General features: G+C 35.9%; 2 protein-coding genes and 1 pseudogene across 2 annotated transcripts; 2 read left to right on the top strand and 1 right to left on the bottom strand.

Moving 5' to 3' along the window:
• The first annotated feature begins 303 nt into the window (after nt 1-303).
• LOC122216924 (beta-defensin 131B-like) lies at nt 304-27,876 on the top strand. The gene is made up of 2 exons (XM_042933890.1): nt 304-361; nt 27,725-27,876. Exons 1-2 carry the CDS (start codon nt 304-306, stop codon nt 27,874-27,876), a joined length of 210 nt encoding a protein of 69 aa, XP_042789824.1.
• LOC122216923 (THAP domain-containing protein 1-like) lies at nt 18,960-19,598 on the bottom strand. Its single transcript, XM_042933889.1, is given in 1 exon segment — nt 18,960-19,598. A coding segment is annotated over 1 exon segment (639 nt).
• On the top strand, nt 26,289-27,207 carry LOC122216922 (annotated as a pseudogene).
• Nucleotides 27,877-27,880: the final 4 nt, after the last annotated feature.

The raw sequence follows: 27,880 nt of genomic DNA, 5'->3' as shown, positions 1-27,880 counted from the left end.
TAAGACAATGATTTTTCACAGACTATCTCTTCTGCCTTCACCATAGCTGCTCCTTCTCTGTAAGTGCTTTGCATCCTATGATCTTCATCTACACCCTGTCAACATTTGACAAATGTACTTTGAATGACTGATAGTCCTGTCCGTTGCATGCTGTCTCCTGATATGAAGGCTCATTGGAACACAGAAATGTTCCTGCTACTAAAAGGTTCAATAAGCATACAGCAACTCATCTCTTGAGTACTAAATACACAAAGAAGTCCTCTTCATCCCAGCTACTGATTCTCTCTAACTGGCTTATTCAACATGAGGCTCTTGCATTCCATCCTTGGAGTCCTTGCCTTGCTGTCCATAGTTCCTCAAGGTAAGACGCAAGCCTTTCATTACAAAGACATGAAAATATAAATGAAGGAGAATACAAAATCTCCTAAGAGTTAGACAGGTGCAGATTGTGTCACACTATGTGAGAGAGAAGTGCATTGGCCCTCACAGGAATGGAGGGTTGGATGGATGCGAAGGGCAGATTGATAAGGTGGTTCCTTTCAGTGATTTCACTTATTTGTGAACTCTAACTTGAGGACTGTCATTTGATCCAAAGATGGTGAGAGGATGTTCACAGAACAGAGGAAATTGGGGGAATCAAAACAGTGGAAAGTGAGTAGTGATTAGAATGGCCAAGGGTGAAGGGGAGGCTGCCCCGTCATACTCTGTGGGTTGCAGAACTCTGATCACAGATGAAGGGAAAGGCCTCAGTGGAAATTGCTTTGTGTATGATGGGAATTAAGATCCCATCTTAACAATTATCCAAATTACCACTTATACAGGGGATATTTATTGAATAATCAATCTAACCTTCCCAAGTTAATTTTTAAATCCACTAATACTACATAATAAAAATATATTAATTATTGGATTTACAACTGGGATTTACATTATTATCTATTGACTTATCTATCTTTTCTGAGGCACACATTGCCTTAGAGCGCATTTTAATAGCTAACAATTCAAGATTTCCCTCATTGTTCTTGTTTATTTGTATTTGTATTTTTCATGATATACAACACACTCTTTTGAAGCCTACAATTTCAGTGGTTTTCTACGTATTCATAAAGTTGTACAACCATCACCACTAGTTCTAGAACATTTCACCACCCCAAAAAGGAACTCCATGTTCACTAGCAGCCATTACCCATCCTCCCCTCTCCTCAGACCCTAGAAGCTGCTAATCTATTTTCTGTCTCTATTAGTTTACCTGGTTTGATGTAGTCATACAATATGTGACCCTTAGAGTCTTTTTCTTTCCCTTAGCACGTTTTTCAGAGTTCATCCAAGTTGTAGCATGCATCAATGCCTTATTTCTTTCAAGTGATGAATGGAAGTCTATTGCATGGATCCACTACCTTTTATTCATCTATTCATCAGTTACTGGACATTTGGGTTGCATCTGCTTTGGAGCTATGATGAATGATGCTGCTGTGCACACTTACATCCAAATTTCTGTGTGGATATATTTTCACATCTCTAGGGTACACAACTTGGGATAGAATTACTGTGCTATACAATAACTATGTTTAACTTTCAGAGAAGTTATCAAACAATTTTCCACAGTTGCATGCTTCATTTTACAATCCCACCAGCTATGCATAAAAAGCCAATTTCTCCACATCTTCACCAACATTTGCTATTGTCCATCTTTTTTATTATCATTATCTTAGTTGCTGTAGCAATATCTCATTGTAGTTTTAATTTGCATTTAATTTGCAATTTAATGATGTTTATCATCCTTTTTTTATGAAATTTATTGTCAAATTGGTTTCCACACAACACCCAGTGCTCATCCCAAAAGGTACCCTCCTCAATGCCCATCACCCACTTTCCCCTCCCTCCCACCCACCATCAACCCTCAGTTTATTCTGTTTTATCTTTTCATGTTTTATTGGCCATTTATATATCTTCTCTGTAAAAGCTTCTATTCAAATCCTTTACTCATTTTTTAATTAGGTTGTCTTTTATTGTTGTGTTACCAGTTCTTTATATATTCTGGACACTAAACGTTTATCACATATAGGTTTGCAACTCTTCTCTCCCATTCTGTGGGGTTTTTTTTTTAATATTTTACTGGAAATGCTTGCTGTGCCAGTGGGTTTCCAGGTTCCATCTACAAACAACTCAAATTCAATTGGCTTAAACAATAAAGAAAATATATTATTACTCACAAGAAACCTGAAGGTCAGACAATTCTGAAATTGGCTAATGCAGCAGATCATCTATACCATCATGTGTTTGAAGAGTGTCAGATTTATCCTTAACTAGCTTTTCCCATGGCCTCAAGATAGCTGCCACTGTTCTAGAGATCATATCCGGACCCACCACGTTACACTAGAGTAAAAGGAAAGCATTTCTTCCCATACCAACAAGGAACACTTTCTCTCCAGTTCCCCAGAAATGGGTTACATACCCACCCCCAAACTAATTGCTGGCAGAGAAATAGAAAACACTATCATTGGCTTACACTTAATACAGATTTATGCCTAGGATATCTAGAAAAATGGTAGACAACCAAACATTAGGACTCTGGCCACAAGAACATATATTAGGATTATGGCACCTAAGCACATATATGGATACACTATTGTTTAGTTTTGTCACCTTGCTTTAAAATTGATATAAATGAAAGTATGTATGTACATTTTGTATCTGGCTTACTTTACTCCATATGACATGTATGAAATTCAACTATGTTGCTGTATATGACACATTCCTATATAGTGTTCAGAGTAATATGCCACAATTTATTCATTTTACCATTGATGAACATTTAGATTGTTTCCAGGATTTGACTGCTATAAATACTATCACTGCTATGAATTCTTGATAAACGATTGTTTTTTTTTTATCCCATAGGCCCCATTTTATTTTAGTTTTTAAACAGAAGCCCCACAATGAGCACGGGACTATGCATACAATTAACACTAGTTGTCTAAGAACTTTATTTTTTTAATATGAAATTTATTGTCAAATTGGTTTCCAGACAACACCCAGTGCTCATCCCTACAGGTGCCCTCCTCAATGCCCATCACCCACTTTCCCCTCCCTCCCACCCCCCATCAACCCTCAGTTTATTCTCAGGTTTTAAGAGTCTCTTATGGTTTGTCTCCTTCCCTCTCTGTAACTTTTCTTTTCCCCTTCCCCTCCCCCATGATCTTCTGTTAAGTTTCTCAGGATCCACATAAGAGTGTACAACCAATCCCTCAGAAATACAAGCAATTAGCAGGGAATAGTATGAAAAATTATATGCCAACAAACTGGACAACCTGGAAGAAATGGACAGATTCCTAAGCACCCAGACACTTCCAAAACTCAAACAGGAAGAAATAGAAAATTTGAACAGACCCATAACTAGTGAAGAAATTGAATCAGTCATCAAAAATCTCCCAACAAATAAGAGTCCAGGGCCAGATGGCTTCCCTGGGGAATTCTGCCAGGCATTGAAAGCAGAGATAACACCTATCCTTCTCAAGCTGTTCCAAAAAATAGGAAGGGAAGGAAAACCTCCAGACTCATCCTATGAAGCCAGCATTACGCTGATCCCTAAATGATTCTTGTTGTATATGTGAACACCTATTTATCAGGTATATAACTAGGAATCAAAGTTTTGTCATAGAACATGTATATCTTCAACTTTAGCAAATAATGCCAAAGAGTTTCCCAAGTAGTTGAGCAAATTCACACTATGTTCAGCAGCAAAGAACAACGCTGATTGCTCCACATCCCCAGTAAGTTTATATGATCAAGGTGTTAAGTTATAACCATTCAAGTATATGCATGGTAGTAACAGAGTCTACTTTACATTTAAATTTCTATATTAGTAATAAGATTGAAGACAGTTTCATTTGGTTTTTGGCCATTTTAATATCAATTCCCAAAGTACCTTTCAAGTATTTTGTTCATTATTCATTGAGCTATTTGATATTTTCTCAGTGATCTGTAGGGTTGCACTATAAATTCTGGATGCAAATGCTTTATTATGTGCTTTGTAAATATCTTCTGCTCTATGGCTTGCCTTTTTACCCCCTTTAAGATGTTATTGTATAAAAAGGAATTTTCAATATTAATGTAAGTCCAATTCATCAGACTTCATTTTACCTTGGGCTTTTTGTGTTCCTTTTTCACCTAAAGGCCATAAAGATATTCTCTGAATATCCTCTTCAAAATGCTTTTCTTTATCTTCCAAAAGTTTATTATTCACCTGTCAAATTTAGATTGTAAATCTCCACCTCGTATTGATTTTCATGAAATTGGGGTCAAATTTGTTCTTAAATTCGTTTTTACCATATATGTAGCTAATTGACCCAAAAACTTTTCTGGAGAAAACTTTTTTCTCAATTACTTACAGTGCCCTTTTGTCATAAATCTAGTATATATTCTAGGCTACCTACTCTGTTCCATTTGTCTTTCTTGGAACAAATAATATACTATTCTAATTAATGACAATATATAATGTCTTCATATATGGTAGAGAAAGATATCTACATTTTTTTCAAGGAGTGTCTTGAATATTCTTGCCCCTTTGAATGTCCACATAAATTTAAGAATAAGGTATTCAAGTACACATACATATTCAGTGAGAATTTTCATGAAGATTGCAGTGAATCTAGAGGTCAATTTCAGGAAGGCGGACATCTTTGCAAAATTAAATCTTTCTGCAGCTTTGTAATATTTTGAAATCAGGAAGTGGAATGCCTCCAGCTTTGTTTTTGTCTCCCAAAGTTGCTTTGGCTATGCAAAGTCTTTTGTGGTTCCATATGAGCTTATAAAGGAATACTATAAAAAATTATATGCCAACAAATTAGACAACCTAGAAGAAATTGATAAATTCCTAACATACAATCTTTAATAAAGTAGCAGAAAGACAAATAAAACAATCAACCTCATTTACAATTCCACAAAAAAGTATAAAATACCTAAGAATAAACTTAAACCAAGGAGGTGAAAGATCTGTACTCTGAAAACTATAAAACATTGATGAAACAAATTGAAGCTGATATAAACAAATGGAAAGATAGACCATGCTCATGGATTGGGAGAATTAATATTGTTAAAATTTCCATATTACCTAAAGCAATCCACAGATTCGGTGCAATCCTTATCAAAATATCAACAGCATTTTTCACAGAACTAGAAAAACTAGTTCTAAAACTTCTACAGAACCACCAAAAATCCCAAATAGCCAAAACAATCTTGAGAAACAAAACTATAAAGTTTGAAATATCACAATGCCAGATTTCAAGATATATTATAAAGCTGCAGTAATCAAAACAGTATGGCACTGGTACAAAAATAGACACATAGATCAAGAGAACATGATAGAGAGCTCAGAAAGAAACCCACAGTTACATTGTCAATTAATTTATGACAAAAGAGGCATGGATACACAACAGAGAAAAGACAGTCTCTTAAATAAATGCTGCTGGGGAAACTGGACAACTACACACAAAAGAATGAAACTACCACTGTCTAACACCATACACAAAAATAAACGCAAAATAGATTAAGGACTAAATGTGAGACCTGAAACCATAAAAATCCTAGAAGAGAACACAGGCAGCAATTTCTTTGACACCAGCCATAGCAATATTTTTCTAGGTGTGTCTCCTAAAGCAAGGGAAGCAAAAGTAAAAATAAACTATTGGGATTATATCAAAATAAAAAGGGTTTGCACACTGAGGGAAATCATCAACAAAATAAAAAGGCAACCTACTGGGGGCACCTGAGTGGCTCAGTCAGTTGAGCGTCTGACTTTAGCTCAAGTCATGATCTTATGGTTCATGAGTTCAAGCCCCACATTAGGCTTGCTGCAGTCAGCACAGAGCCTACTTTGGATCCTCTCTCCCCTAATTGCTAACCCCCCCCCACATGTGCTCTCTCAAAAATAAATAAACATTTAAAAAAAGGTAACCTACTGAAAAGGAGAAGATATTTGCAAATGATATATCTGATAAGGGGGTAATATGCAAAATATATAAAGAACTTACACAACTCAATGCCACAAAACCCACAAATAATCTAGTTAAAAATTAGACCAGAATAGACATTTTTCCAAAGAAGACACACAAATGGCCAACAGACACATGAAAAAGATGCTCAAGAGCATGAATCATCAGGGAAATGAAAATCAAAACCACAATGAGATATCACCTTATACCTGTCAGAAAGCCTAAACTAAAAAGATAAGAAATAACAAGTGTTGGCAAGGATAGGGAGAAAAAGAAACCCTCATAACACTGTTGTTGGAAATGTAAATTGGTACAGCCACTTTGAAAAACAATATGTTTTAATTCTATTTAAAAATAGAATGCTTATATGATCTAGTAATTTCACTACTGGGTATTTACCCAAGGAAAATGAAAACCCTAATTTGAAAAGATATATGAACCTTATGTTTATTGCAACATTAGTTATAATAGCCAAAATATGGAAGCAACCTAAGGGCCCATCAACAGATGAATGGACAAAGAAGATATGAGATATATATAAATACACACAAACACACACACACACACACACGAAATTTTCACAGCTATTAAAAAAAAAAAAGACGAGATCTTGCTATTTGTAACAACATGGATGGACCTATAGATTATTATGCCAAGTGAAATAAGTCAGACTGAGAAAGACAAATACCATATGATTTCTTTCATATGTAGAATCTAAAAAAATAAAACAAATGAGTAAACAAAAAGTAGAATCAGTTCTGTAAATACAGAGAACAAACTGATGGTTTCCAGAGAGAAGGGGAATGGTAGGGGGAGGGGTGATGGACAAAATGGGTGAAGGGAAGTGGGAGATACAGGTTTCCAATTATGGAAAGGGTAAGTCACGTTAATAAAAGTCACAGCATAGATAACATAGCCAAAGATATTGTAACTGCATTGTATGGTGACGAATGGTAGCTACGCCTGTGACAAGCATAGCACAATGTATAGAGATGTTGCATCACTGTTCATACACCTGGAACAAATGTAAACTATCCTTAAAATGATTTTTTAAAAAAGAAAACAGAAATACTTCAAGTAAACAAGCTCACTCTATATCCAAGAACTAAAAAGAAAAGCAAACTAAGGCCAAAGTCAGCTGAAGGAAGGAAATAAAAAAGACTAAAGTGGAAAGAAATAAAATAGACACCAGAAAAAAAATAGGAAATATCAGTGAAATGAGTTGTTTTTCTGAAAATATAAAATGTACAAACCTTTATCTAGACTACCTAAGGAGGAAAAAAGGGGTTTCAAATAAATAAAATAAAAAATGAAAGAGCAAACATTGGAACTGATACCACAGAAATCATTGGATCATAATTGTATCATTGATCATTCACTATGAATGATTATATGCCAAAAAGTTGGATAACCTAGAAAAAATGGATAAATTTCTAGAAACATACAACCGACAAAAACTGAATCAGGAAGAAATAGAAAACCTGAACAGACCAATAATAAATAAAAAATTGAATCAGTTATCAAAAACCTTCCACACAAAGAACCCTAGGAACAAATGGTTTCATTGGTGAGTTATACCAAATATTTAAAGAAAACTTAACATCAATTCTTCTCAACTGTCCAAAAAATTGAAGAGGAGGGAACACTCCCAAGCTCATTTCATCTGGCCAGATTTACTCTGACACCAAAGCCAGGTAAAAACACTACAAAAAAGTAATAAAACCAGTCTAACATTCCTGATGAATATAGATGCAAAAACTCTCTACAAAATATTAGCAAACTAAATTCAACAACACATTAAAAGTATGCTACACCGTGATCAACTGGGATTTATTCCTAAAATGCAAATATGGTTCAACATATCCAAATCAATACATAAAATACACTAAATTAATACAATGAAAGACAAAAATCATATGATATTCTCAATAGATGCAGAAAAATCATCCGACAAAGTACATCTATTAATGATAAAAACCCTCAACAAATTTTGTATAGAAGGACGATAATATGGACCACATATGACAAACCCACAGCTAATATCATACTCAACTATAAAAGGTTGAAAGCTTTTCCTCTAAGATCAAGAATAAGACAAGAGTTTCCACTCTCACTATTCTTATTCGACATAGTTCTGAAAATCCTAACTAAAATAATTAGGCAAGACTAAGAAATGAAATGCATCCAAATTGAAATGGTTAAGTAAAATTGTCATTATTTGCAGGTGATATAACCATAGAGCAAATCCTTACTCAGCCAAAACCTTTTGGAATTAATCAACAAATTCAGTAAAGATTCAAGATATAAAATCAACATACAGGGGTGCCTGGGTGGCTCAGTTGTCTGAGCGTCCAACTCTTGATTTTGGCACAGATCATGATCCCAGGGTTGTGGGATTGAGCCTCACATTGAGCTCCATGCTCAGCATGGAGCCTGCTTGAGATTCTTTCTCTCTCCCTCTGCCTCTCTCCCCCACTCTCTCTCTCTCTAAAATTAAAAAAAAAATCAAAATACACAAAACAGTTGCTTTTCTATACACAACAACTAAATATCAGCAGAAGAAATAAAGAAAATTATCTCATTCACAATATCTCTAAAAAAATGTAGGTTTAGTTCAAAATGGTGGCAAAGGAAGACCCTGAATTTACTCCATCTCAAAGATACAACAAATATACAACCATATATGGAATAATTTCCTCTGAAAAAAAATAGGAAACTGGTTGAACAGAGCATCCACAACAAAGGACAAAAAGGACAACATTGAGATGGGTAGGAAAGGCAGGACATCATCTGGCCAAGTAAGCCCCACCCTGGGTGTGGTGATCCACAATTGGGAGATCTCAAAAATATGGAATTTTTTCCTGAGAAGTAAGGGATGTGTGCTCCACATCAGGGACTACAACCCTTAGATTTTTCACAAGCCCCCTAAATACTAGTCTTTGAAAAACCAATGTGAAATATGTCCAGGAAAACCATTGAACTCTGGGGAATATGAACCCATTCTTATAGGGTTTATGGCAGACTTGCTCACCCTGGGAGCCAAGGCAAAATAACAACATGAAAAGAGCCTAGACCATATGTGAAGAAAATCTACTTATTAATTTTAAATTGCCTGCCAGAACTTTCCCAGGGATGGAGACACTAGTGGATGCCATATTTGTGACCTCATTCTAACTTGCTAAGGTTGGCACTGGCATGTGACATTTTGAAACTATCCTTCTAACTTTTGGGAGACAGTGTGCATAACCAGCTGAGAACCCTACCAATCCTTGTAATACAAATACATAGCTGGGTCAGGCAATGGTTCAGCCCACCTCCATGTCCCAACACAGCCATGTGTCACAGTCAGGCTGACACCAACCCTACCCAATCCCACAGTGCAATTATGGGTCGCAGCCCCACCCACCCTTCTACCACATACACACTCCACAACAGCAGACAGGTGTGTGCAGCCCACATAGGAGAAAACCTTTGAGCACGCCAACTCTAATAGTCAGAGGACATTGCATTCCTGGGCTCCAAGTGACATCTCCTAAAAAAGGCTGCTCCTTCAGGACTAGGAAAGGTACTTAATCTGACCAATAAATAGAAACAAACAGAGCCAGGGAAAATGACGAGACAGAGAAATACATTCCAAAAGATAGAACAAGATAAAACATCAAAAAAAAAGCATTGATAAAACAGAAATAAGAAATCTACCTGGTAAAGAGTTCAAAGTAATGATAATAATGATGTGCAGTGGACTCAGGAGAAGAATGGATAAACACAGTAAGATCCTCAACAAAGAGATAAAAAATATAACAAAGTTCCAAACAGAAGTCATAGAGATGAAGAATACAATAACTGAATTAAAAAATATAGTAGGGGTTCAACAACAGACTGGCTGAAGCTGAAAATCATATCAGAGAGCTAGAAGACAAGCAATAGAACTCATCCAGACAGAGCAGCAAAAAGAAAAATAATAATAATAATAATAATAACAATAATAATAAAGATAACTTAAGGGACCTTTGGGACATCAATTGTAATAACTTTTGCATTACAAAGAACCAGATAGGAAAAAGAAAGGGCCAGAAAACTTATTTGAAGAAAGAATGGCCGCAAACTTCCGTAATCTGAGGAACAAAACAAACATACAGATTCCCAGGAAGTTACACATATGATGAAACCAAAGAGACCCAAACCAAGACACATTATAATTAAAATGATAAAGTTAAAGATAGAAAGAAAGAATCTTAAAAGTAGCAACAACTTATTACATACAGAGGAAACCTCATAAGGCTATAAGCAGACTTTTCAGCAGAAACTTTGTAAGCCAGAAGAGAGTGGCACAACATATTAAAAGTGCTGGAGGAAAAAAGTTCCAGCCAAGAGTTCTCTACATGGAAAGATTTTAATTCAGAACTGGAAGAGAGATAAAGAATTTCAAATACAAGCAAAAACTAAAGGAGTCCATCACCACTAAATCAGACTTATAAGAAATGTTGAAAGGTCTTAAGTGGAAAGAAAAAGGCCGTAATGAGAAGAAAATTATGAATGGAAAAAAAATTCCCTGGTAAAAGCAAATATATACTAAAGTCAGTAAACCAACCATTTATAAAGCCAGTATGAATATTAAAAGACAAAACTAGTAATCAATAATATCGACAATAATTACTTAAGGGACACCCAAAATAAAAGATGTCAAATGTAACATCATATACACAAAATATAGAATGGGGAGTAAAAATGTAGTTCTTTTAGAATATATTTGAACTTAAGTAATCATCCACTTTAAATAAACCTCTATATACATAAGATGCTTTGTATGAACCTCGTGGTAATCACAAACCAAAAACCTATAATAGATCCAAAAAAATAAAGGAAATCAAGTATAACACTAAAAAAGTCATCAATTCACAAGGAAAAAGAGCAGGAGAAAAAGAAGGGAAAAGAGAACTACAAAACAACCAGAAAGCAATTAATAAAATGACAGTAAATACATTTAAGTATAATAATTACTTAAAATGTAAATGGATTAAATGCTCCAATCAAAAGACATAAGAGGTCTACATTGATTTAAAAAAAAAAAAAAAAGAGGGGCGCCTGGGTGGCGCAGTTGGTTGGGCGTCCGACTTCAGCCAGGTCACGATCTCGCGGTCCGTGAGTTCGAGCCCCGCGTCAGGCTCTGGGCTGATGGCTCAGAGCCTGGAGCCTGTTTCCGATTCTGTGTCTCCCTCTCTCTCTGCCCCTCCCCCGTTCATGCTCTGTCTCTCTCTGTCCCAAAAATAAATAAATAAACGTTGAAAAAAAAAAAATTTTTTTAAATAAAAAAAAAAAAAGATTCATCTCCATGCTGCCTAAAAGAGACTCCCTCCAGGCTGAAAGACACATACAGACTAACAGGAAACGATGAAAAAACTTTCTATAGCAGACTTCCCTGGTCCAGCCAGTGGACAGAATTTTCATTCCAACATTTGAGCATATTTAAAGCTAATTATTGGAAAATTGATTTTCCTTACTATAAATATTTGCCAGAATCTGCCATTACAGAAAGAATTTAAACAGTTTATTAACCTTCAGCAAACCATCATCTTTAAGATGTATGCTTGGAATTTATTCCTCTTAGTTCTTTCATTTCTACCCCCTTTCCAGGACAGTAAGAATTTTTTTATTCACTGTATACTCCAGTTTCTATAAACATGACAAGCATATAAGCTCTGTGCTCTCATTATTTGTGAAACAGGTGAATCATTACCATATACTTGCTAAAATCCTAAACTTTTAATTCTTTTACATATAGTAGATAGAAATACATTAAAATATATTCTATAAATTCATTGCAACAGCTCATATAAATTTCAGCAATCAGTCCACTGTAAAAGTGCATATGTAAATTATATTTCTTGGGTTTCTGAAGAGTTCTTTAAAAACAATATTAGACTTGGGACTCCTGGGTGACTCAGTTGGTTAAGTGTCCAACTTCAGCTCAGGTCATGATTGCACGGTTTGTGGGATGGAGCCCCACATCAGGTTCCTGCACTAACAGCTCAAGAGCCTACTTGTGCATTTCCCTATCCCTCTCTCTCTGCTCCTTCCCTGCTCATGCTCGCTCTCTCTCTAACTCTTTCTCTCTCAAAATAAATAAATAAATAAAATTTTTACTAAAATAAAACTGTTTGGGAAACTTTCTTCTGGTTTCTGGTTTAGCATGTAAGGAGCTTAGAACCATAACTGCCATTTTCACAGAAAGAGAAGAGCGGAATGAATTGAAAGCCAACAACTCTTTCTTTCGTCTCTCAGAGAACTGAAGTCACAGAGCAAACCACAGCCCCCATAATTAGAGAGATAGAAAAGTGGATACAGAGAATTAAAACTTACCAGAACAGAAGCTTATGTGCATTTTCCATGAGAACAAGTACCAGGGTAATTGACAAATTTCAGGAAACTCAATATAAATTCGAGAGTTAAAACCTAGAAATTAAGAAAAAAAGTCTTAGGGGTGCTTTCACACTACTATGAATTTTACTTCCTGGAGTGCTAACAGGTTTTTACAATGATTATTAGGAAGAAAATCCTTTCATAGGTCCAGCAGAAAGAGATGAGAGTAGTCATTTTGAAATACACCCAGATCAATCTGTTCTTAACAAAGCCTGCCCTCAAAAGAAACTATATCACCAGAACCTAACCAACTGAGGTTTTACCAGGGCCAGAGTGACCAGGTGAAAGTGAAATACCCAACTCTAGCCTGATCTAGGTTTCCACATGGGGGAAGGAAAATGCCCAACTCCAGTCTCCTCTAGACTCTTGTCTCACCTAAGGGTGGGAGAGGGGAGTACTGAGAAACAATTTGTGAAGGTCATAGCCCTTCAAGGGGCACAGTATCACTAACAACTGATATCTAATCATAGGACTATAAAATGATTTCTCTGCCCCCCACACCAAAATATTACAAAAGGGGAATACAACTGGAAGAACTGCGTGTCTCAGACCTTATTCAAGAAGTCATCTTGAGGTAAATCCAAAGGCATTTGGGAATATAAAAGCAAAGAAATCAGAAGAAATTTTCACTTCTAATAGCTACTGTTAAAGTGAAAAATAAAAACAGCTTAACCCCTAGCAAGAGAAACAGAAAATCTCACACTAAAGATTTATTTATCTCAATTCCTTTAGCCCATTACATCATGCTCAGCTTTCAGTACAAATTTATAAGATAGTTTGTACCCTTTGACCAACATTTCCCCATTTTCCCTACCCCTTAGCCCCTAGTAATCACCACTGTATTCTCTGCTTCTATGAAATCAGCTTTTTTTAGATTCCACATAGAAATGATAACATATATTATTTGCCTTTCTCTGTCTGATTTATGAAACAAAAAATATCTATGACAAACAAACTTGAGGGAATGTGTTACTAGTATAAAAGCCTTACAAAAAAATGTTAAAAGAAATTTTTCACTTATACTGAACAGTAAAAAACCGAAAGCTTTTCCTCTAAGATAAGGAACAAGGCAAGGATGCTCACTCCTGCCATTTCTATTCAATATAGTACTAGGAATCTTTACCAGAGCAATTAGGCAAATAAAAGAAATAAATGGTATCCAAATTTTAAAAAATTATCCTCATGCACAAATGAAATGATATTGTATGTAGAAAACCCCAAGACACCACCTACAACTCTTAGAAGTAACAAAAGAACTGAATAAGTTATAAAACACAAAATCAACACACAAAAACTGTTGCATTTCTATACACAAACAACACTATTCAAAAAAGGAACTATGAAACCAATCCCATTTATAGTAACTTCAAAAGAATAAAATGCTTAAGAATACAAATTAACCAAGGAGATGAAAGATTTGTACACTGAAGACTACAAAACATCGATGAAAAATTAAAGAAGACACAAATAAATGGAAGAATATCCCATGTTTGTGGGTTGAAAGAATATTGTTAAAATATTCATACCACCCAAAGCAATCTACAGATTCAATAAAGTCCTTATAAAAATCCCAATGTCATTTTTTACAGAAAGAGAAAAACAACACTAAAATACTGTTTAAAGAAATACTTACAACAAAGATTAAAAATTTTTAAATAGAAGAAAATGAAAGAATGAAAAGAAGGAAGGAAGAAAGGAAGGAAGAAAAAAACTTTAAAAGTCAGATGAAACCACAAAAGTCTGTGAATAGCCGAAGCAATTTTGAGCAAGAAGAACAAAGCTGGAGGTGCTCTTCCTGATTTCAAAATATATTACAAAACTACAATAATTTTTAAAAATGATACTGGCATAAAAAGACCTGTAGACCAATGGAAGAGAATACAGGACCCATAAATAAGTCCATGCAGATAGAGTGAACTGGTATTTCACAAAAGTTCTAAGACTACATAGTGGAGAAAGGATAGTCTCCTCAACAAATGGTGTTAGGAAAACCAGAAAGCCACATGCAAAACAGTATGTATATAGAGAGAAAAATCTATTCAAAATAGATTAAAGATTCAAACATGAGACCTGAAACTATAAAATTCATAGAAGACAGAGGAAGAGCTTTATGACATTGGTCTTCTTGGCAATGATATCTTGGATATGCACCAAAGCACAAGCAACAAAAGCAAACTTAGACACTTAAGACTGCATCAAACTAAAAAGCTCACAGCAAAAGGAACAATCAAGAGACTGAGAGGACAGCCTGCAGAATAGGAGAAAATATTTGTAAATCATATACTCAATAAAGGGTTAATATTCAAAATATATAAGAAACTCACGCAACTCAATAGCCAAAAATAATAATAAACCAATTTAAAATCAGGCAAAAGATCTGAATAGATATTTTTCCAAAGAAGATATACAAATAACCAGGAGGAATACAAAAAAGGTGTTCTCTATCACTAATTATAAGAGAAATGCATATCAAAACCACAATGAGGGGCGCCTGGGGTGCTCAGATGTTAAGCATCTTACTCTTCATTTCAACTCAGATCATGATCTCACAGTTTTGACATCGAGCCCCAAGTTGGGCTCCACACTGGGTATGAAACCTGCTTAAGATTGTCCCTTTCCCTCTCTCCCTGCTCCTCCCTGCATGCATGCACGTGTGCACATGTGCACGGGCACTCTCTCTCTGTCTCTCAAAAATAAATAAATAAATAAATAAATAAATAAATAAATAAATAAATAAATAAAATGTTAATTAAAAAACAAAACAACAGTGAGATATCACCCCACACTTGCTACAATGTCTGTTATCAAAAACAAAAACAAAAAAAGACTGAAAATACATCTAGTAAAGGGAACCTTTGTATGTTTTAGGTATGCATGTAAATTGGTGCAGCCATTATGAAACCCAATATGAAGTCTTCTCAAAAAATTAAAATTAGAACTACCATATGATCTAGTATGTCCACTTCTGAGCATATATCCAAAGGAAATAATATCAGGATGTTGAAGAGATATCTGTACCCCCAGGTTTACTGCAGCATTTTTCACACTAGCCAAGATATGAAAACAACATAAGTGTCTGTCAGTCAGTTGATGAACAAAGGAAGAAATTGTGGTGTGTACATTTATAAAGGAATATTTATTTTTGAGAAACAGAGAGACAGACACAGAGTGAGAGCAGGGAGGGATAGAGAGAGACAGAGACACAGAATCCAAAGCAGGCTCCAGGCTCGGAGCTGTCAGCATGGAGCCCAACACGGGGCTTGAACTCAACAACTGTGTGACCATGACTTGAGCCAAGGTCAGATGCTTAACCAACTGAGCCACCCAGTGCCCCTATATATAAAGGAATATTATTCAGCCTTATGAGTATTAAGTGGGGCACTTGTTTTAATGAGCACTGGGTGTTATATGCAAGTGACAAATGACTAAATTCTACTCCGGAAATCAATATTGCACTATATGTTAACTAACTCTAATTAAATAAAAATTTGAAGAAAAAAAGGAACCTATTCCATTTGCAACAATATGGACAAACCTGAAGAACAGAATGCTAAGTCAAGTGAGCGAGACATACAAACACCAATACTGTGTGATCTCATTTACCTGTGGACTATAAAAAAGTTGAACTCAAGGAAGTAGATAGGATAATGGTGGTTGCCAGGGTGAGGAGAGCGAGGGGAATGGACATATTTTGGCCAAAGGGTACAAAGTTTCAGTTATAAAACTAACAAGTTCTAGAGACTTAATGTAGAGCATCGTGACCATAGTTAACAGTAATGTACCATATACTTGAAATTTGCTGAGAGTAGATCCCAAGTGATCTTCCCCCATCTCCCCCCCGAAAAAAGAAGGTAACTATGTGAGATGGTGAGTAGGTTGATTATCTTGTGGTGGTAATCAATTCACAACGTATATTGTATCCAAACATTGCACTATACATTTTAAATTATACCATTTTTCTTGATCATTCCTCAATAAAGGTAAAACACACACACAAGAAGAAAATGTGATACATACAGAAAATGAATCATTATTCTGAGAAGGAAATTTTGCCATTTGTGACAACATGGATGAACATTATGCTAAGTGAAATAAGCCAGACACAGAAAGACAAATACTGCATGATCTCACTTATATATGGAATCTAAAAAAGTCACCCTAATAGTAACAGAGAATAGAATCATTGTTACCTGGGGCTTGTGCAGAAAACAGGAAGTTGTTGGCTAAAGGGTACAAAGTTTCATTATACAAGATAAATAACTTCTGAAGTTCCACTATACACAGAGTACTATAACTAACAATACTATATCATATACTTACAAGAGGCTAAGAGGATAGATCTTACACTAAGTATTCTTACAATAATGACAACAACAACAACTACAACAACAGTAATAATAATGGAGATGGGAAGAAATTTTGGTAGTTGATAGCTAGGTCTATGGCCTTAATGATGATGATGGTTTTACAGGTATAGACCTGCCCCCAAACATATCAAGTTGCATATATCAAATATGTATAGCTTTTCATATATCAGTCATAGCATAATAAAGTGGTTAAAAAACAAAAATAGATTAAAGAAAGTGTCTCTTTATTTTAAAAAAGTGTCTCTTTATCAAAATATTACAACAATGAAAGACATTATATAATTACAGTATCTCCAGTATGAAACCCCCATTGTATTAATGACTGTAGCCATTGTGCATCAATAGCTGCTATTATCTCCAAAAGAGAGACAACTAGACATTATGCGCCCTCCTGACCAAACACCTACACACAACACCAACTACAGTACAGCTAGCTCCGGGAATCAACCAGTCTCTGAACCTAGCTGGCAATCTGCCGAAATATGAAGGACACAAGAACATGTTGAATTCTCCAAAAGTATGCAATCAAAAAAGTATAAACTGTGGGAAACATGGCAGCTTAAATATCTCAAGTTCTTTAACATAAAATTGTAAAGAAAGGATTTGGAAAGACATGGAGATTTAAAGGGAATACCAAAAATTATAAGAAAAAACCTAAACTTTAGTGTCTAGGCATGAAATCCAGGTAACAAAACTATTTTCCAAAACAGGGATGAGATTCACGAATAACTAGAGAAAGTCTTCTGATTCATTAGAGTTAGTTCTAAATGTTATCAGACAACATAACGTCAAGCAATCTTTTGATCATAATTTCTATTTTTGAAATACTGGTTCATAAAAAATCACAGTATTATCCACTGGCAGGATAGTAGTAAATTAGATTGGAATCTACATCTACAAAAGACACCTCTGAATGTCATTGTTTCAGATTTTTAATACTGCCTTAAAAAGGCCTGTTACTCTTCAACTATCTCAGTATACTTTGAAATATAAAATAATTATAATTGGAACAGTTATTGTAAATCTAAGTAGATAATTCCTAAGGCAGTATTTGTTTAGTCAGAACATATTTTCATTTCAAATATATAACTAAAACTTCTCACAAAGTCAGAACACAACTCATAGTTTGAACAGAAACTTCAGTGTTTAAATCTTAACATTCAGTAAAATAAACACTACACATTAGGTTGCTCTGGAATATAAATCACTCATTTAAGTAAATGGGATATCATTCCTAACTTGTGTTAAAAGTGAAGAATTCCTTTTTTATGTGAAGGCTTGACCAAAACCAGTTAGTCCTATTACAGTACAAATCAAACTCTACTTACACAACACATTTATTAGAGATTTGGATACAGATATAACTACCGTTGGAAACTAGATGCTCCTTAGCTTGGGGGCAGTGAAAGAAAAAGGCATACTATGGATCAGGCCCCCGTTTTTGTTACTTTATTAATAACAATGCTTACTTTATTTAATTAAGAATGTCTCTTCCACTGGAAATACTCTTCTAATTTAATAATGCTAGACAGTGGGGAAAAAAAGATGGGCCCACTTTTTAAAAAATTCATACTTTATAAAGTTATGTAACCATATTGATTAGGTATAGAATGACTCTTCATTTTATGCTCTGAAGACAACCAATTTTTTTTATGTATTGACTTGTCAATTCATCTTTCACAAGTGATTAAGAAAGATAAACAAATCTTCTGACTTTACAAATAAGAATATGTGAATAAGAATATATATATTCTGAGAAGTTATGTCCCATGATCTGACTTATACTTCTGATTTATAATGTAACTAAAATTTTAATAAACTGCATTAATTTTACATTTTAAACTTAAATCATCCTTGCTATATACTGTTCTCATTCACTTTACTTTCAATTTTTACATTTCTATAAATACTCAAAAAACAAAACTCCTCAATTTAAAACCAACTTACATTGGAGTTCTGAGGTTAGAGTATAATTTTTAAGATATTTTGTTAAAATGTAAAAACCCTGAAATTACAAACAAAAAATTTGTAATTTTACAATATATATCTAATTTTTTTAAATTCTGAATTGTTTTCATACAAGTAATCAAGTGTTATTTTTTTCAAATTAAACTCCTTTATAGGCTAGAAGAAGGTGTGTGGTTTTGCCCATTAAAAACCAATATAAATATCATTTTTTTTATGCTGGCACTTCAACTATTTCAAAGTAGTCATTTGGTAGAATCACATAGCCTCTCTCTGATATGTCGTCCTTCTCCTTCTGGAAGTGAACAACCTCCTTTAATTTTTCAAGTTGTCATTCTTGTCTTCTGCATCAGTGCTGTGTGGTCTTAAGCTTCTTTCGGAGTTTTTCAACCTGTTGTTCTAGCTGATGAATCCTTTTTCTCTGGTGCATTGTATCCTCCACAGTATAGTTGTGGTCACATAAAACCGAGAGATTATCAGGGGTCTGAAAGGGAGGCATTAGTAATCCAATAGCAGCATCAACCTGGGAAATGGGAGGTGTTAAAGGAGGCAGGGGAAGCTGTTCTTGTGGCTCCAGAAGATCTTCCTTCTTGTCATGTGGCTCAGTACGGAGAAATATCATGGGCACTGCATTCTCTTTCAGCAACTTGTTGTTGCACTCCCTCTTAAAGCAGTCTGGAGTAAAGTGTTCTGAACAAATACTGCTATATTTGGTGGGTTTAAAGTTTTTTCTTCTGATAGCTGCCTCCCATTTTTTACAAAGACTGGGTCTTGAATCAGGAAACTTGTGGAAAGAAACAGGCTTATCCTTATATCGGATCTTGCAGCCGTAGGTGGAATAGGACTGCACCATCCTTCCAGTTTTCAGTCACTTCACTTCTGCTGCTCCAGCAGGCAGAAGCTATCAGTGTTGTCACACTGGGCTTTGACACCCTCGCTTCTTGTGTAGCTTTGGTCACCAGATACAGTGATGATAACCTCTCTCCGGTGACTAATGTGCCCATTTTGTTGTTTGCATTAGCAGAAGAACCATAGCCATCGCCCATCTCCAAGATGGTGGAGACAGCTTCACCCTCATCTCTCTTTTCTTTTCTTATCTTTCCTGTTCTTCTTTAATCTACCAAGCTTCTTTCAACAACCAGACCAAACCACTCCTGGGATCCAGCAGCTTTTATTTGATTTTTTGGTATTGTTTTAAATTTTTTAATTTTTATTGGTTTTACTCTTTAATTCCTTTTCTTCCTTCAAAGTGATGAAACAAAAGAATTTACCCCAAGAGAAAGAACAGGAAGAAATGACAGCCAGGGACTTAATCAACACAGATACAAGAAAGATGTCTGAACCAGAATTTAGAATCACTATAATTAGAATACTAGCTGGGGTTGAAAATAGATTAGAATCCCTTTCTACAGAGATAAAAGATGTAAAAGCTAGTCAGGATGAAGTAAAAAATGCTATAGCTGAGCTGCAATCTCAAATTTATGCCACGGTGGCCAGGATGGATGAAGCAGAGCAGTGAATCATAGATGTAGAGGACAAACTTACGCAGAATAATGAAGCAGAAAAAACTATTGAAACTTAGGCAAAAGAGCATTATATAAGAATTAGAGAGCTCAGTTGCTCATTTAAAAGGAATAACATCAGAATCATAGGTGTCCCAGAAGATGAAGAGAGAGAAAAAGAGGTAGAAGGGTTGTATGAGCAAATCATAGTGGAAAACTTTCCTAACCTGGAGAAAGACCCAGACGTCAAAATCCGAGAAGCACAGAGAACTCCCATTAGATTCAACAAAAACCAACAATTAACAAGGCATATCATAGTCAAATTCACAAAACACTCAGGCAAGGAACGAATCATGAAAGCAGCAAGGGAAAAAAAAAAGTCCTTAACCTACAAGGGAAGACAGATCAGGTAAATAGTAGACCTATATACAGAAACTTGGCAGTCCAGAAAGGAGTGGCAGAATATATTCAATGTGCTGAATTGGAAAAATATGCAGCCAGGAATTCTTTATCCAGCAAGGCTGTCATTCAAAATAGAAGGAGAGGGGCGCCTGGGTGGCTCAGTCGGTTGAGTGTCCGACTTTGGCTCAGGTCATGATCTCACGGTCCATGAGTTCGAGCCCCACGTCAGGCTCTGTGCTAACAGCTCAGAGCCTGGAGCCTGTTTCAGATTCTGTGTCTCCCTCTCTCTCTGAACCTCCCCCATTCATGCTCTCTCTCTCTGTCTCAAAAATCAATAAAGGTTAAAAAACAAATTTAAAAAAACAAAACAAAACAAAATAGAAGGAGAGATAAAAAGTATCCCAGACAAACAAAAATTAAAGGAGGTCATGACCACTAAACCAGCTTTGAAAGAAATTTTAAGGGGGACTCTCTGAGGGGAGAAAAGATGAAAAAAAAAAAGACCAAAAGCAACAAAGACTAGAAAGGACCAGAGAACACCACCAGAAACTCCAACTCTACAGGCAACACAATGGCAATAAATTCATATCTTTCAGTACTCACTCTAAAAGTCAATGGACTAAACACTCCAATCAAAAGACATAGGGTAACAGAATGGATAAGAAAACAAGATCCATCTGTATGCTGTTTACAAGAGACCCATTTTAGATCTAAAGACACCTTCAGATTGAAAGTAAGGGGATGGAGAACCATCTATCATGCTAATGGTAATCAAAAGAAAGCCAGAGTAGCCATACTTCTATCAGACAATCCAGATTTTAAAATAAAGACTCTAACAAGAGATGAAGAAGGGCATTATATTAATTATATTATAATTAATTATATCATAATTAATTATATCATAATTAAGGGGCCTATCCACCAAGAAGATGTAATAATTGTAAACATTTATGCTCCGAATGTGTAGCACCAAAATATATAAATCAATTAATCACAAACATAAAGAAACTCATTGATAATAATACCGTAATAGTAGGGGACTTCAACACCTCACTTACAACAATGGACAGATCATCTAACCAGAAAATCAACAAGGAAACAATGGTTTTGAATGACACACTGGACCGGATGGACTTAAAGATATATTCAGAACATTTCATCCTAAAGCAGCAGAATATACATTCTTCCCCAGTGCTCATGGAACACTCTCCGGAATAGGTTCCATAGTAGGACACAAGTCAACCTTCAAAAAATACAAAAAGATGGAAATCATACTGTGCATATTTTCAGACCACAACGCTATAAAACTCGAAATCAGCCATAAGAAAAAATTTGGAAAGATAACAAATACTTGGAGACTAAAGAACATTCTACTAATGAATGAATGGGCTAACAAGAAGTTAAAGAGGAAACTAAAAAGTACATGGAAGCCAATGAAAATTATAACACCACAGCCCCAAACCTCTGGGACCGAGCTAAGGTGGTCATAAGAGGGAAGTATATACCAATCCAGGACTTCCTAAAAAAGGAAGAAAGGTCTCAGATACACAATCTAACCTTACACCTTAAAGAGCTGGAAAAAGAACTGCAAATAAAACCCAAGCCCAGCAGAAGACAGGAAACTATAAAGATTAGAGCAGAAATCAATGCTATCAAAACCAAAAACAAAAAACAAAAAAAACAGTAGAACAGATCAATGAAACCAGAAGCTGATTCTTTGAAAGAATTAACAAAATTGATAAACTCCTATCCAGTTGATCAAAAAGTAAAAGGAAACTACCCAAATACATAAAATCAAGAATGAAAGAGGAGAGATCACAACCAACCCAGCACAAATGCAAATAATAAGAGAATATTGTAAGCAATTATATGCCAATAAAATGGGCAATCTGGAAGAAATGGACAAATTCCTGGAAACATATAAACTACCAAAACTGAAATAGGAAGAAAGAAAATTTGAACAGACCCATATCCAGTAAAAAAATGGAAATAGTAATAAGAAATCTCCCCCAAAAACAAGAGTCTAGGGCCAGATGGCTTTCCAGAGGAATTCTACCGAACATTTAAAGAAGAGTTAACACCTAACCTTTTGACTCTGTTCCAAAAAATAGAAATGGAAAGAAAACTTCCAAACTCATTATGAAGCCAGTACTACCTTGATTCCAAAATGAGACACAGACCCCACTAAAAAGGAGGACTACAGACCAATTTTCCTGATGAACATGGATGCAAAAATCCTCAAGACACTAGCCAACCAGATCCAACAATACATTAAAAGAATTATTCACCACGACCAAGTGGGATTTATACCTGGGATGCAGGGCTGGTTCCATATCCGTGAAACAATCAATGTGATACATCACATCAATAAAAGAAAGGATAGGAACCATATGATCCTCTCAAAAGCTGAAGAGGAAGTATTTGACAAAATACAGCATCCTTTCTTGATAAAAACCCTCAAGAAAGTAGGGATAGAAGGATCATACCTCAAATCATAAAAGCCATATATGAAAGATCCATCGCTAATATCATCTTCAAAGGGGAAAAACTGAGAACTTTCCTCCTAAGGTCAGGAACAAGACAGGGATGTCCACTCTCACCACTGTTATTCAACATAGTATTGGAAATCTTAGCTTCAGCAATCAGACAACACAAAGGAATAAAAGGCATCCAAATCGGCCAGGAGGAAGTCAAACTTTCACTCTTTGCAGATAACATGATACTCTACATGAAAAAAATTCCACCAAAATACTGCTAGAACTGATCCACGAATTCAGAAAGTCACAAGATATAAAACCAATGCACAAAAATGGTTACATTCCCATACACCAATAATGAAGCAGCAGAAGGAGAAAACAAGGAATCGACCCCATTTACAATTGCACCAAAAACCATAAAATATCTAGGAATAAACCTAACCAAAGAGATGAAAAATCTATATACTGAAACTATAGAAAGCGTATGAAAGAAATTGAAGAAGACACAAAGAAATGGAAAAACATTCCATGCTCCTGGATTGGAAGAACAAATATCGTTAAAATGTCGATACTACCCAAAGCAATCTACATATTCAATGCAATCCCTGTCAAAACAACACCAACATTATCCACAGAGCTAGAAAAATCCTAAAATTGGGATGGAACCATAAAAGACCCCAAATAGTCAAAGCAATCCTGAAAAAGAAAACCAAAGCTGGAGACATCACAATCCCAGACGTCAATACATATTACAAAGCTCTAATCATCAAGAAAGTATGGTATTGGCACAAAAATAGACACTCAGATCAGTGGAACAGAATAGAGAACCCAGAAATGGACCCACAAACACGTGGCCAACTAATCTTTGACAAAGCAGGAAAGACTATCCAATGGAATAAAGACAGTCTCTTCAGCAATGGTGCTGGGAAAATTGGACAGCGACATGCAGAATAATAAACCTGGACCACTTTCTTACACCATACACAAAAATAAACTCAAAATGGATGAAATACTTAAACATAAGACAGGAAGTCATCAAAATCCTAGAGAAGAGGGGCAGCTGGGTGGCTCAGTTGGTTAAGCACCAACTTCGGCTCAGGTCATGATCACACATTTTGTGAGTTCAAGCCCCTGTGACAGCTCAAAGCCTGGAACCTGCTTTGGATCCTGTGTCACCCTCTGTCTCTGCTCCTCCCCCACTCATTCTCTCTCTCTCTCTCTCTCTCTCTCTCTCTCTCTCTCTCTCTCTCTCTCAGAAATAAAATAAACATTAAAAAAAATTTTTTTTAATCCTAGAGGCAAAAGCAGGCAAAAAACCTCTTTAACCTCAGCCACAGCAACTTTTTACTCAACATGTCTCCAGAGGCAAGGGAAACAAAAGCAAAAATGAATTATTGGGACATTATCAAAATAAAAAGCTTCTGCACAGCAAAGGAAACAATCAGCAAAACTAAAAGGCAACCGACAGAATGGGAGAAGATATTTGCAAATGACACAGCAGATGGGTTAGTATCCAAAATCTATAAAGAACTTCTCAAACTCAACACCAAAAAAATAATCTGGTGAAGAAATGGGCAAAAGACATGAATAGACACTTTTCCAAAGAAGACATCCAGATGGCAAACAAATACATGGAAAAATGCTCAACATCACCCATAATCAGGAAAATACAAATTAAAACCACAATGAGATACCACCTTACTCCAGTCAGAATGGCTAAAATGAAAAACTCAAGCAACAACAGATGTTGGTGAGGATTCAGAGAAAGAGGATCTCTTTTGCACTGCTGGTGGGAGTCACTCTGGAAAACAGTATGGAGGTTCCTCAAAAAATTAAAAATAAAACTACCCTACGACCCAGCAATTGCACTACTAGGTATTTATCCAAGGGATACAGGTGTGATGTTTTGAAGGGGCACATGCACCACAATGTTTATAGCAGCACTATCGACAATAGCCAAAGTATGGAAAGAGCCCAATTGTTCATTGACAGACGAATGGGTAAAGAATATGTAGTATATACATACTATGGAGTATTACTTGGCAATTGGAAAGAATGAAATCTTGCCATTTGCTACTATTTAATACTAGAGGGTATTATCCTAAGCAAAATTAGACAGAGAAAGACAAATATCATATGACTTCACTCCTATGAGGAGTGTTTTAAGATACAAAACATGAACATAAGGGAAGGGAAGCAAAAATAACACAAAAACAGGGAGGGAAGGGCGCGTGGGTGGCTCAGTTGGTTCAGTGTCCAACTTCGGCTCAGGTCATGGTCTCACAGTTCATGAGTTAGAGCCCCACATCGGGCTCTGTGCTGACAGCTCAGAGCCTGGAGCCTTTTTTGGATTCTGTGTCTCCCTCTCTCTCTGCCCCTCTCCCACTCATTTTGTCTCTCTCTCTCAAAAATAAATAGAAACATTAAAAAAAAAAAACAGGGAAGGAGACAAAACATAGGAGACTCTTAAATACAGAGAACAAACAGAAGGTTGTTGGAGGGGTTGTGAGAGGGAAGATGGACTAAATGGGTGAGGGGCATTAAGGAATCTACTCTTGAAATCATTGTTGCACTATATGCTAACTTGGATGTGAGTTTGAAAATTAAAAAAAAAAAACTAAAAAAATAATAATAATAAAATTTTTAAAAATTAAATTAAAAAATAAAAGTAAAGAAATGATCTCTATAAAACTTAGATTTCTTGGAGGGCAAAAGATAGAAGGAAATGCCTATGTGACATAGAAAGAGAGAGAGAAGTGGGGGTAAGAACTGGAAACCAAAGTGAGAAATTATGACTTACAGGAATTTGTGTAATCTTAGAAACTTCCTCAGTAAAGGAGATATGGCTTTGAGCCTAAATATACTGGACAGTTAGAACCAAGATTCAACTTCCTTATTGTCAGTTGATGATTTCTTTTTATTTCACCAAGAAAGTAAAAGCACCAAGAGATAACTTCTGCATTTTCCCACCACCATATGTCTTCCCCTAATTTTACCTTCCTCTGCCTTCTCTTCATTTTCTGGTTTAAAGTTAGCCCTCCACGAGGTGTCATGGTTGCCTCGAGAGACTAGTAGGAGTTTGCACCTGTGGTGGAGAGAGTCCCAAGCCCACATCCAGGAGGCTGCGTCTTGGGAGGAGATGACTTCTCCGATTCCTCGGTGATGGCTGCATCTGGGAGTGGTATGGCTCAGAAAACCTGGGAATGGGCCAATAACGTGCAGGAAGCATGTTGTTCATGATATCGATGAAATCTAGAAATGCAAGAAACAGCAGCAAGAAATTCTGATGGCGAAGCCCTGGACTAATGATCGCCATTGCTTTAAGTACTGCAAAATCTCAGCATTGGCCCCCTGCCAGATCAGGAAGCAACTGATCTGAAGTGATGGCCTAATGCTAGGAAAGGTGGATGGTGAAACCATGATCATTATAGACAGTTTTGCTTTGCACTGAAACCCGAGTAAATAAGTGCTCAGGCTGCATATGAGTACATGGCTGCATATATAGAAAATGCCAAACAGGTTGGCCTCCTTGGAAATGCAATTGGCTGGCATCATAGCCAACCTGGCTGTGGCTGCTGGCTTTCTGGGATTGATGTTAGTAATCAAACACTGAATCAGCAGTTCCAGGAACCATTCCTAGCAGTAGTAATTGACCCATCAAGAATAATATCTGCAGAGAAAGTGAATCTTGGAGCCTTTGGAACACACCCAAAGGGCTACAAACATGCAAACAATATTATGCCTTACAAGTGTCATATTTCAAATCCTCCTTGGATCGCAAATTGTTTGAGCTTTTGCAGAATAAATACTGTGTGAATATGATGAGTTCCTCTAGCTTTCTTCCGAATGCAAACTATACCACTGGTCAGGTCTTTAATTTGTCTGAAAAATTAGAACAGTCAGAAGCAAGCCCAGCTGGGATGAGGGAGTTTCATGCTGGGTTTGGAAACACATGACAGAAAGAAGACAAACATGCCAAGGCTAAAGTGACAGATGTAGTAAAACTACCATAGAAGCTACCCATGGATTGATGTCTCAGGTTATTGAGGATAAACTGTTTCACCGAATTAACATCTCTTAAACAATCACTAAGTAGTACTTTTGACTGAAAGTCAGTGTGAGAAAAATACTCAAGGAACACTTTAAAGCCAGTTACCAAAATTCTGATTTTAACTAGAAGGTGCTCTGAAGTATTCCGATTATAACATCCTGTAATAAAACTCTTTAAAATGAAAAATAATGTAACTAGATTTCATCCCCACTCACTTGTTAAAGACTTCACTGCTGAAATGGAACATTGTTTCTTGCATCATGAATCCCCACTACTAAACAAACTACCCATTTTACACAGAAATATGCTGTCATATTCTCAGGAAAAACTCTCCTCTTTAGCTCACTGCCCCATTTATCTACCCTATAGAAGAAATCCTCATTTATTGTTATTCACTATCTCTACTTTTCTCTTCTGCCTTCTTTTTGTTGTTGTTGTTATTTTTTTCTGAGCAAGTTCTTTACTGATGTTGTTTTAATTTATTATAAAACACTTCAGACATTAAAATATACAAATAAAAGTATAACTTTTTTTTCTCTTTTCAAAGCCAGGACCTCATTTTTTAAAGACATATGTTCCTCAAAACGCTATCACTGCAGAATGAAGTGCAATCCTGATGAACATGCAATTAAATACTGTGCTGACTGGACCATCTGCTGCAAACCAAAGAGAATTCAATTTAGGGAAAAAAAGTGGTGAAAAG

The sequence above is a fragment of the Panthera leo genome, chromosome B1 (genome assembly GCF_018350215.1).
Source record: "Panthera leo isolate Ple1 chromosome B1, P.leo_Ple1_pat1.1, whole genome shotgun sequence".
NCBI classification, from domain to species: Eukaryota; Metazoa; Chordata; class Mammalia; order Carnivora; family Felidae; genus Panthera; species Panthera leo.
This window is presented reverse-complemented; position numbering and strand designations above follow the sequence as displayed.